This window comes from Rutilus rutilus (assembly GCF_951802725.1).
Source record: "Rutilus rutilus genome assembly, chromosome: 2".
NCBI classification, from domain to species: Eukaryota; Metazoa; Chordata; class Actinopteri; order Cypriniformes; family Leuciscidae; genus Rutilus; species Rutilus rutilus.
This window is the reverse complement of record NC_140210.1, coordinates 63,049-75,000: the sequence shown is the minus strand read 5'-3', so window position 1 is coordinate 75,000 and position 11,952 is coordinate 63,049. Positions and strand designations below refer to the sequence as shown.

General features: G+C 40.9%; 2 protein-coding genes across 2 annotated transcripts in view; one reads left to right on the top strand and one right to left on the bottom strand.

Moving 5' to 3' along the window:
* cep97 (centrosomal protein 97) overlaps positions 1–5,355 on the bottom strand; it is a 27,796-nt gene extending 22,441 nt beyond the window's left edge. The window contains exons 1-4 of the mRNA XM_084402948.1: positions 5,287–5,355; positions 4,742–4,884; positions 4,485–4,643; positions 4,275–4,376 (exon numbers count right to left, since the gene is read on the bottom strand). Coding sequence (XP_084259074.1) covers positions 4,275–4,376; positions 4,485–4,643; positions 4,742–4,884; positions 5,287–5,344 — 462 coding nt within the window. The 5' untranslated portion in view covers positions 5,345–5,355. The remainder of the gene's footprint in view (positions 1–4,274; positions 4,377–4,484; positions 4,644–4,741; positions 4,885–5,286) is intronic.
* On the top strand, positions 5,113–11,617 carry rpl24 (ribosomal protein L24). The gene is made up of 6 exons (XM_084402949.1): positions 5,113–5,568; positions 5,694–5,769; positions 6,148–6,258; positions 8,834–8,970; positions 11,169–11,232; positions 11,494–11,617. The coding sequence occupies exons 1-6, from the start codon at positions 5,564–5,566 to the stop codon at positions 11,572–11,574; spliced, it is 474 nt and encodes a 157-aa protein (XP_084259075.1). The 5' UTR covers positions 5,113–5,563; the 3' UTR covers positions 11,575–11,617.
* Positions 11,618–11,952: the final 335 nt, after the last annotated feature.

Genomic DNA, 11,952 nt, shown 5'->3' with positions numbered 1-11,952 from the left:
TGTATACTTTACACTACTTAGTCAACACTAACAGTAGCTGCTGTTTGGTTTTCATACTGCTGTTCTCCTAGTCACGTATGAACTTGATGAACTTGACACTTCTGAACCTCTCTTGATTAAAGCTCCAGGTGACAGATATCACAAAAAGAGCAAAACAAGCCCTTTACACAGTAACGCAGTAACGCAGTATAATAAGCAGACATGGCAAAAAATGTACCGGGAAAGAATTTAAACATAACTAGTATTTACTTATATCCTACCAAATTAAAAGGAAGTAACTAATTTATTATGAATAGACTAGTTCAATATAAATATTCAGATATTATAAACTGATTGAAGTAAAGCAATAACATGAGATTGAAAAATTATTCAACAACACTTCATCAGTTGGGGGCAGTTCATCTAAAAGTTGATGAGAGTGTTTTGTTTACTATATTTAGCTATTAAAAATAGTTTACCAAATAAATAATTTACCAAATAAAAGAAAAAGAAAATTCAGTACTTCTCATTTCTAAAGTATTTGGGTTTATTTATTATACAAAGCCCTTTTTGTCGATTTTTCGAGAATAACTACATATATAAATAACTATATCGTGAAATATATCGTTACCGTGAAATAAAATTAGTCATACCGTGAAACTGAATTTTGGTCATACCGCCCACCCCTACTGTACACACTACTGTACACACACACACACACACACACACACACACTACTGTACACACACTACAGCACACACACACTACTGTACACACACACACACACACACACACTACTGTACACACACACACACACACACACACACACACACACACACACTACTGTGCACACTACTGTACACACACACACACACACACACACACACTACTGTACACACACACACACACACACACACACACACACACACACACTACTGTACACACACACACACACACACACTACTGTACACACACTACAGTAGTAGTAAAAAAAAAAACCTTTTGACTAGTAACCAAAAGTCCAAGTCATAGTCTCTGCTGCACCAATTTAACTGATATAAATACTAGTGTAGAACATTGCATAGAAACCGTGTCTATTCCTCTTTAGTGAGATCAAATAATAAATCTACTGCAGGATCTAGGACAAATCTAATTGTTATTAAAACAGAAAATGTTGCTATAAGTAAACAAAAACAATTTCTAAAGCTAGGTCTTCTAAACATTAGATCACTCACACCTAAGGCAGTTATTGTAAATGAAATAGTCACAGATAATAGCTTCGATGTACTTTGCCTAACTGAAACCTGGCTTAAACCAAATGATTATTTCGGTCTAAATGAGTCTACTCCATCTGGATACTCCTATAAGCATGAGCCCCGTCTGATTGGTCGTGGCGGCGGTGTTGCAACAATCTATAGAGATATTCTCAATGTTACTCAGAAAGCGGGTTATAAGTTTATTTCGTTTGAAGTACTTGTACTAAATGTTACGCTCTTAGATGTTAGAAAAACATCCCTATTATCTCTAGCCTTGGCTACCGTATATAGACCGCCAGGGCCTTACGCTGATTTCCTAAAAGAGTTTGCAGATTTTCTCTCAGACCTATTAGTCAATGTCGATAAAGCATTAATTGTTGGAGATTTTAACATACACGTAGATAATCCAAATGATGCGTTAGGGGCTGCGTTTACAGATTTATTAAATTAATTTGGGGTCAAGCAAAACGTCACCGGACCAACTCATCGTCTTAATCATACACTCGATTTAATTATATCACATGGAACCGATCCAACCGATATAGATATTATACCGCAAAGTGATGAAGTCACTGACCATTACATGGTAACTTGCATATTACGTACTCCTGTAATATATCATGCGGCGCCGCGTTATCAACCAGGCAGAACAATCCTTCCATCCACCATAGATCATTTCTCAAATTGCTTATCTGATCTGTCTCAGCTGCTGCCTGAACCCAAACAAACAGATGAACTAGAAGAACTAACTAGCACTATGAGCACTATTCTCTCTAGAACATTGGATGTTGTTGCACCTATTAGATTAAAAAAGGTCAGAGAGAAAATTAAAGCACCATGGTACAACAATACTACGCATGTTCTAAAGAGAGAAACCCGTATTTTAGAGCGTAAATGGAAACAAACTAATTTAGAGGTCTTTAGAATCGCGTGGAAAGACAGTACGTCACGTTATAAAAAGGCCCTAAAAGCGGCCAGGGCTGAGCACCTCCGCAAACTAATAGAAAATAACCAAAATAATCCAAGGTTTTTATTTAACACCGTGGCTAGACTAACAAATAAACAGACATCACCCGAACAAAATATCCCGTTACAGTTTAGTAGTAATGATTTCATGAACTTCTTCACTGAGAAAATAGAAAGCATCAATTGTAAACGTTGTAATTGTAAACGTTCAATCTTCAATTGCGCCTTATAATTCAGCCTTAATTATCACCCCGCAAGAACAATTACAGTGCTTTACAACTATAGAACAAATAGAGTTAAATAAACTTATCACTTCATCTAAAACTACAACATGTTTATTAGATCCGATACCAACTAAACTACTGAAAGAAGTGTTACCTGTAGTGGAAGAGCCTCTCCTTAATATTATTAACTCTTTATCTTTAGGTCATGTTCCAAGAACACTTAAACTGGCAGTTATAAAACCTCTCATTAAGAAACCACAATTAGTGTGATTACTGTGTTAGGCCCTCTATTATTCTCAGTATATATGATGCCACTTGGAAATATTATAAGGAAACATGGAATTAGTTTCCATTGTTATGCTGATGACACTCAAATATATATTTCATCACGGCCGGATGAAAACGCTAAATTATCCAAATTGACAGAGTGTGTTAAAGATATAAAAGATTGGATGACGCGTAATTTTCTTTTATTAAATCCAGACAAAACAGAGGTACTACTTATCGGTTCAACAAACCACCCACAAAACCTCTCGCAATACAACTTTAATATAGTAGGATGTCCTGTTACTTTATCCTCTACAGTAAAAGACCTGGGTGTTATACTCGATTGCAACCTGTCTTTTGAAAATCATATTTCATATGTTACAAAAACTGCCTTTTTCCACCTTAGAAACATTGCTAAGCTACGTAATATGCTATCAGTTTCTGATGCAGAAAAGTTAGTTCATGCATTCATGACCTCGAGACTAGATTACTGTAATGCTTTATTAGCTGGTTGTCCTGCATCCTCAATAAACAAGCTACAGTTAGTCCAAAATGCCGCCGCTAGAGTGCTTACTAGATCAAGAAAATATGATCATATAACACCGATTTTATCATCACTGCATTGGTTACCTATAAAGTTCCGTATTAATTATAAGGTATTGCTACTGACTTATAAAGCCCTAAACGGCTTAGCTCCAGTCTATTTAACGGATCTTCTATCCCACTATAATCCATCGCGCTCTTTAAGATCACTAAATTCGAGGCTTTTGGTCATACCTAGGATATCCAGAACCACCAAAGGAGGGAGAGCATTTTCACATTTAGCTCCAAAACTCTGGAATAGTCTTCCTGATGGTGTTCGTTGCTCGGACTCGCTCTCCCAGTTTAAAACTAGATTAAAGTCGCATCTCTTCAGCCAGGCATTCATATAATATTTTTAATCTTACAGTTCAAACTACAATCCGGCCTCTAGTTAATAAACGCCAGAGGAGAACTGGCCCCCGACTGAGCCTGGGTTCTCCCAAGGTTTTTTTCTCCATTAGGTCACCTGATGGAGTTTTTCGGTTCCTTGCCACTGTTGCCTTTGGCTTGCTCAGTTGGGGATATTATGGGGATATTTAATTTGATTTTATCAATCAATAAATTCCACTAGAAATAAACCTTGTTGTATTATTTTAATTTAATACTGTGAAGCTGCTTTGATACAATCTGTATTGTGAAAAGCGCTATACAAATATACTTGACTTGACTTGACTACAGTACACAGACACTACTGTACACACACACACACACACACACACACACTACTGTACACACTACTGTACACACACACACACACACACACACACACACACACACACACACACACACTACTGTACACACACACACACACACACACACACACACACACACACACACACTACTGTACACACACACACACTACTGTACACACTACTGTACACACACACACTACTGTACACACTACTGTACACACACACTACTGTACACACTACTGTACACACACACTACTGTACACACTACTGTACACACACACTACTGTACACACACACACAGCGGATACCTTCAGCGCTGAGAGCTTGGTGAGGTCTCCGATGTGGGAGATGTTGTTGTCTGACAGATCCAGATGCTGAAGAGAAGCACAGCTGTGAAGCTGCTCGATGACCTGCACACACACACACACACACACACAGATCCTGATTCTGACGAGGACACGGAGATTCAGCCTCATTTTCAATCACTTACATGGTAGTCTGAGAACTAACTCACTAACCTTGATGTTGTTCCCGGCGAGGTTGAGCCACTGGAGGAGCGGCAGGTCCCTCAGGCCCTCGATGTATCCGATGCTGTTGTTCGGGAGGTTGAGAATGCGTAAGTTACTGAGCTTCGAGACGCCCATCATGCGCACCAGCCGGTTGGAGGCCACAGACAGCTGTGAACGAACACACACACACACACAGGAGGTCAAACACACACACACACACACACACACACCTGACCCACTGACAGTCAGTGTAAACCCACACACACCTGCTGAAGAAGCTCACTGTGCTCCAGGTGCTCCAGCTTAATGATGTGGTTCTGGTCCAGAATAAGAGTGTGACACTCTCCACTGAACATCTTCGGATCCAGTTTGTGGAGGTTCTGATTAGAAAGGTCTAATAAACCAGGACCTTAACAATAACAGAACAAAACAATGAAGCTCGATCTGTTCTAACAACACAGCTTCAATGTAAAGTTCAGATAAAATCAAGTTTATTGATTAAAGAGATGACTGAAATCTGAAGCTTATGTCCACAACAATAATCGACAAAAAACGCTACATCCAGTGCAAATAATTTAAATAAACCCCATCCTATCAGATGTGTAATAAACATAAGATATGTGGATGAAATCCTGTCAGTGTAAAACAGCAGATTTCTGCACAATATCATGACAAAAACTGGTCAGACGTCAGACAGTTCATCACGAGCGCCACACGCTGCATGTTAAACATGTACCGCATGTACAGTAGAAATACAATATAATATCCATCTAATCAACAGTAACGATTAATCTTTTTTAATTTCGCATACCTTGGTAATTAGCCATTTGCTCCCGCGGATCGCGGATCCTCTCGTCACTCGCCGCCATACTTCCCGCTTGAGTCAGCCAGGCAACCGATACTCTATTTGATTGGATAAACGAATCTGGAAATAATAATAATTTTAAGTATTTTTATAGGGTAGCTGGTTGTATTTATATATCAAATGTATGTTTACTTTGAAAAAATAGTTTACATTTGTGAAATAAGCTCCTTTATAAACCGCTTACCCACAATTCCTTTTCCTCTTCCCTATCTGAAACGCCGCCATGAAGTGAGTACAGTCTGTGTTAATCCTTTAACATCCTAAAGGTTATCGAGCGAAATCGCATATAAAATGGTTCATAAGTTATTAGTAAATATGATTAATCTGTAATAACTCTTATTTCTGATTTGCAGGGTCGAGCTGTGCAGTTTTAGTGGATATAAAATCTATCCCGGTCATGGCCGGCGCTACGCCAGGATCGATGGAAAGGTAAAAGCACAAACTACGAGAATTTGGTTTTATTCAGTGTTGATCGATGAGTGATTTTAGCATTCTGTGATGTGAACATGTATGCATGTAAGTCCGGCAGTCTGCAATTTGTTTATTCACACTAATACTGGCCGGTTAGCTAGCTTCAGTGCTAGCCAGAGCTAATGATCGGGTAGTAACTGTGAACACTGTGAGTGTGTGTGTGTGTGTGTGTGAGAGAGAGAGAAAGCTGGTTTCAACAGGCTTCAGAACTAAATGTTTGCTAATGCTGTGGGAAATATCGTCTGTTATTAATAGTTTTGGTCTCTGACTGTGAACTCAGTACTGTGTGACGTCAGTATTAGTGATGTCATGCTCCTGTAAAACTCTTTCCCGCAGGTTTTCCAGTTCCTGAATGCTAAATGTGAGTCTGCGTTCCTGTCCAAGAGGAACCCCAGACAGATCAACTGGACCGTTCTGTACCGGCGCAAACACAAGAAGGGCCAGTCTGTGAGTTTGACCCCTCCAGCTCTCCGTAGAGTCACAGAACCCAATATCCCCAACATAGGACTGGGTATCGTTAGAAACGTTGTTACGTTAAGATGTAGATTATACTGTACAAGAGAAATACATTTCTATTGCCGTTTAAGTGAAACAGAACTTGTATCTTGACGGCTGGCCGTGTAGAGCAGCTTCTGTGATGAGGAGAGAGTTTCTCTCTAATTAAAATCTTGTCAGAGTGAGAATATTAAGGGTTCGTCAGGGATGTTCCTGGCTCTAAACGAGGCGGTTAAATACTGTATTTTAGCAGTAAGATGATTAAATTAGTATTTTTCGTAGACCATTATATAGCCTACTATTTCCCACAGTATTCTTGTGGGTGGAGGTCGGTACCTCTAGGGGGGTCTGGGGGGAAATTGTACATTTTAAAGATAAATTCATTAATCTGGTGCACTTTGGGTCACCCGAATCCACTGTAAAAAATAATCCAACCGGCCAAAATATGATCTTCTTTACTCTTTACGGAGGCTTTACTCGCTTCAAACTTAAATTGTCAATGTTTCATGAAATCACTGTTGGAAAACACTCTTATCAGAATATTGATTTTTTTATTTTATTTTTGGATATTGGCGTTTTAATCTGGGCATTAGTCCGATTGGGCGAGTACAATTCTCTCTTTTCCCTTCAAAAAAACACACGTGTCCCGGACAAGCGCTAATGTGGAGCCCTGAAATGTTTTCCCTGAAGAGAATTACGATGTTGAAAACGAAAGTAAAAGAGTGACGCACGATCATAGTTTTGCCGTGATGAGAGTTCAGCTTCTTTATTAGACTCAACATATTATAGTGATTAATCTGTCACCCACCCTCGGTTAATTGGAATGTTACGTTATTATGACTTGACCCGCCCGACCCTACCGGCAGCGCTACTGGCAGACTATACAGCTTGAGAATGGCCACAGGCCGGGAACCCTAACAGAACCGTCACGGTGGAAAGAGCATCTGAGCATGTGACTGTCTGCCCGAGTTAGGGTTAGGGACTGTCTGTCCGAATTAGGGTTAGGGACTGTCTGCCCGAGTTAGGGTTAGGGACTGGTTAGGGTTAGGGACTGTCTGTCCGAGTTTAGTCGAGAGCCGGAGACGGACGCCTTGCAATTCTCGTATGTAGGAAAAACCCTGGTTAGTTCACCCAAAAATGCAGGTTCTGTCAGTAATTCCTCGCCCTCATGTCGCTCCTAACCCGCAAGACATTCCGTAAGATATTTTTGATGAAATCTGAGAGCTTTCGGTCGCTCCATTGACAGCAACATCGTTAAAATAGTCCATGTGACTCCAGTAGTTCAACCTTAAAGTTATAAAGCGATAAATGCTTTTTGAGTGCAAAAAAAACCCCAAAATAATGACTTAAATCAACAATCTCTTCCATGTCATTCTCCTACACTGTTGCCGTAGTGTAAACAGTGCAGCGCTTCTGGGTTGTCTGTCAGAACGTAGGCTCACTATTGGCCAGCATCGCACACATGACCAGCGTCGACCAATAGTGAGCCTACGTTCTGGAAATGAAGCTTGAATGTTCACTTGAATGCTTGAAGGTGTGTAATGTTCACGTGTGTGTGTGTGTGTGTTTGCCCCGTCAGGAAGAGGTGTCTAATGTTCGTGTGTGTGTGTTTGCCCCGTCAGGAAGAGGTGTCTAATGTTCGTGTGTGTGTGTTTGCCCCGTCAGGAAGAGGTGTCTAATGTTCGTGTGTGTGTGTTTGCCCCGTCAGGAAGAGGTGTCTAATGTTCGTGTGTGTGTGTTTGCCCCATCAGGAAGAGGTGTCTAATGTTCGTGTGTGTGTGTTTGCCCCGACAGGAAGATGTGTCTAATGTTCGTGTGTGTGTGTTTGCCCTGACAGGAAGAGGTGTCTAATGTTCGTGTGTGTGTGTTTGCCCCGTCAGGAAGAGGTGTCTAATGTTCGTGTGTGTGTGTTTGCCCTGACAGGAAGAGGTGTCTAATGTTCGTGTGTGTGTGTGTTTGCCCCGTCAGGAAGAGGTGTCTAATGTTCGTGTGTGTGTGTTTGCCCCGTCAGGAAGAGGTGTCTAATGTTCGTGTGTGTGTGTTTGCCCCGACAGGAAGAGGTGTCTAATGTTCGTGTGTGTGTGTTTGCCCCGACAGGAAGAGGTGTCTAATGTTCGTGTGTGTGTGTTTGCCCCGTCAGGAAGAGGTGTCTAATGTTCGTGTGTGTGTGTTTGCCCCGTCAGGAAGAGGTGTCTAATGTTCGTGTGTGTGTGTTTGCCCCGTCAGGAAGAGGTGTCTAATGTTCGTGTGTGTGTGTTTGCCCCGTCAGGAAGAGGTGTCTAATGTTCGTGTGTGTGTGTTTGCCCTGACAGGAAGAGGTGTCTAATGTTCGTGTGTGTGTGTTTGCCCCGTCAGGAAGAGGTGTCTAATGTTCGTGTGTGTGTGTTTGCCCCGTCAGGAAGAGGTGTCTAATGTTCGTGTGTGTGTGTTTGCCCCGTCAGGAAGAGGTGTCTAATGTTCGTGTGTGTGTGTTTGCCCCGACAGGAAGAGGTGTCTAATGTTCGTGTGTGTGTGTTTGCCCCGACAGGAAGAGGTGTCTAAGAAGCGCACGCGGCGCGCGGTGAAGTTCCAGCGGGCGATCACCGGTGCGTCTCTGGCTGAGATCCTGGCCAAGAGGAACCAGAAGCCTGAAGTGCGTAAAGCTCAGCGAGAGCAAGCGATCAGGTGACGACCCTAACGCTTCACACACACTCATGATCTATGACTGAACCTAAACTGGTCTGACTGCAGGTTTGCACATTCATTGCTCTTACAAACATGTACTGTATGTTGACAGGTCAAAATTAATGTTCAAATAAATATTATAGTCCAGAAGAGCTTGAGGTGTGTTGGGATTAGAGATGTGACCGGTTAATCGCTATGACAACGCATTTTGCTTTCGACTTGGTGGCAATTCGGGGATGTCAATTGCTTGACTGATGGGTGTATTATTATTATTATTATTATTATTATTATTATTATTATTATAAATGAAAAACACACTCAATAAAACATTTTAACCTACAACTTTTATTAACAAAACATAAGATGGCTTTAATAGCAAAAGTTATAGACACGTCTTACACCATGAAGGTGTGTGTGTGTGTGTGTGTGTGTGTGTGTGTGTGAGAAGTGTTAAGTCCTTCATCAGATGAATTTGACAGATTTACATGTTTCCATAAGCATTGGGTTTAAATCCAAAATATTGCCAGATAGGCGCCTTTAGATTTCGATTTGAAGCAGGGTTTTTCCTGGGTCAAAACTGGTCTTCGGTGGTGGCTGACCGACATGGTTATCCACACACAGCAAAGAGTACCCTAGTGCCCACATGATCCGCAAGCCCAATATTGATGATAAATGTTAAATTTAAAATAAATACAAAGAAACAGTTTGTGATTCTTTTTCTTATCCTATTTATTCATGAAAAAACGATCACTGTCAGGCTAGATGGTAAAAGAAAGCGATTACAACTTCTTTTACATGTAAACATCATCAATTCCAAAGTATATTTAAAATGTGATCTATTTGATTTGAAATGTATCTATTTAGAAATATCACAGTCTGCAGATGAACATTTAAAGGGATAGTTCACTTTGAAATTAATTTTTGATATGTTTTAGCTTACCTCAAGGGCATCCAAGATGTAGGTGTCTTTGTTTCCGCAGTAGTTTCAATTTTGATATTTTTAGGTCAAACCGTTCTTGTCTGTCAGTCATATAATGCAGGTCTATGGTCACTGGCTCAAAACACAAGCACAGAGTCCAAATTAAAACAATTCCCTGTCGTCCAAATTAAAACAATTCCCCATCATAAGTACACATTGATGGCCTAAGACACGAAACGAGCGGTTTGTGTGAGAAAACGAACAGTATTTATATCGTTGTTATCTCTTGAAAACAGCACACGTCCAAATGATCTGACGGCGCGGGCGGGTATAGATGTATACACTAGATGTCGCTTGGCTACGGTTTCGTTCCAATGAACTGCAGTAGCGAAGGCGACATCTATGTATATATCTATACCCGCCCGCGCCGTCAGATCATTTGGATGTGTGCTGTTTTCAAGAGATAACAACGATATAAATACTGTTCGTTTTCTCACACAAACCGCTCGTTTCGTGTCTTAGGCCATCAATGTGTACTTATGAGCTTGACTAAACTAAAGTAAGTAACTAATAACTAAACTAAAGTAAGTATTATGTTATTTATTTTGTATGAAAACTAGCATGTTAGTTATGGATAAAAAGTACCACTGTCTCAGTGCTGAGCTCTCTCTCTCTCACACTCACTTGATGTTATTTTTAGAGTAAGTGATTCGTTATGCTATTATTGGACTATTCACTGTCAACTGTTTTCTATAAATATGTTTGTATCGGCTAACGTTTATTCAGCTAATGCGTGTCCTGTTTAAAATGTGCAGTGTTCAAATGCAAAGACACGCCACAAATAGAAGCCCTTTTCCCTGTGGATTTAGTCTTTTTATTACGCATGTGTGAAACGGGCCTAAAGATGATTTAAATATGATTTATTGCAAGTTGATTTTGTGGTTACGGACTCAGACATCGCTCCATTGTGTGGTTCTGCATGAGTCTATTAGTGACTGTTAGTGTTTGAGACTCAAGACTTCAGATCTCGAAGCTTTAGTGCTCGATCCCGATTAACTGCTCGGATCTGATTCTCTGGATATAACTGTTGATTCACATTGCCAGTATTAGATTCCAGTGTGAACAGATTGTCCTGAACTGACTCGCACACAGTCATGTGGAAGTGAACAGAGGACAGTAAAGTGTGAGTCTATAAGCTGAGCTCTTTCTCACACAGGGCTGTGACTGAGACCTAACCTAGTGTTCCTCTTCTCACTGTGATCTCGATCTGATGTTTCAGGGCTGCTAAAGAGGCCAAGAAGGCGAAGCAAGCGACCAAGAAGCCGTCAGCTCAGAGCACTAAGGTGAGATCTTCGTCCTCCGGGCTTCAGCTCAGAGACACCTGGTCATGTGATCATGTTTTGCCCCTTGAGGCGTTGCAGTGTGACTGATTCTGTCGCGTCTGTGTCGTAAGGTGGCATAGAGCAGAAGGGCTATGTCTACACCTAGTGCTCTCTGAATGGGTGCTCAGTGTCATTTATAGTCCTACACTTTATCTACAGTAATGACTGTGAGTCCCCTTGAAGCCCTTCATGTAGTCAGTAACGTGTTGGTCTTGTGTTCAGGCCCCGGCGAAGAACGCGCCGAAACAGAAGATCGCCAAGCCCATGAAGGTCAACGCTCCTCGCGTCGGTGGCAAGCGCTAAACGCATGTTTCGCTCTTTGTGTTAATAAAGGTTTCGCCATCAACTTGAGTCTCCTTGAATTGATTTCATTGATGTTCAGTGATAGTGACATTAACTCCACATAATGTTATTGATGGTTTGTTGATTTTAAAAATGAAAACTGATGCTCATTTTTGCTGCAAGTTTGTTTCTTTAATTATATTTTGCAGAGCCCTGTCATATTAGTAACATGTTTCAGTCTTCGACTTGAAGTGAGAGTGTGTTCTTATACAGCTCAAGGACATCAAGCATTAAATGTGTGGTTGGTTTTTGATAAACAAATCCAGAGTTGTAATTCTTCCATCAATCTTGCCCAGTCTAACCCGTTCTGCAAACACCAGTGGGACGTGTTTGAGCAAC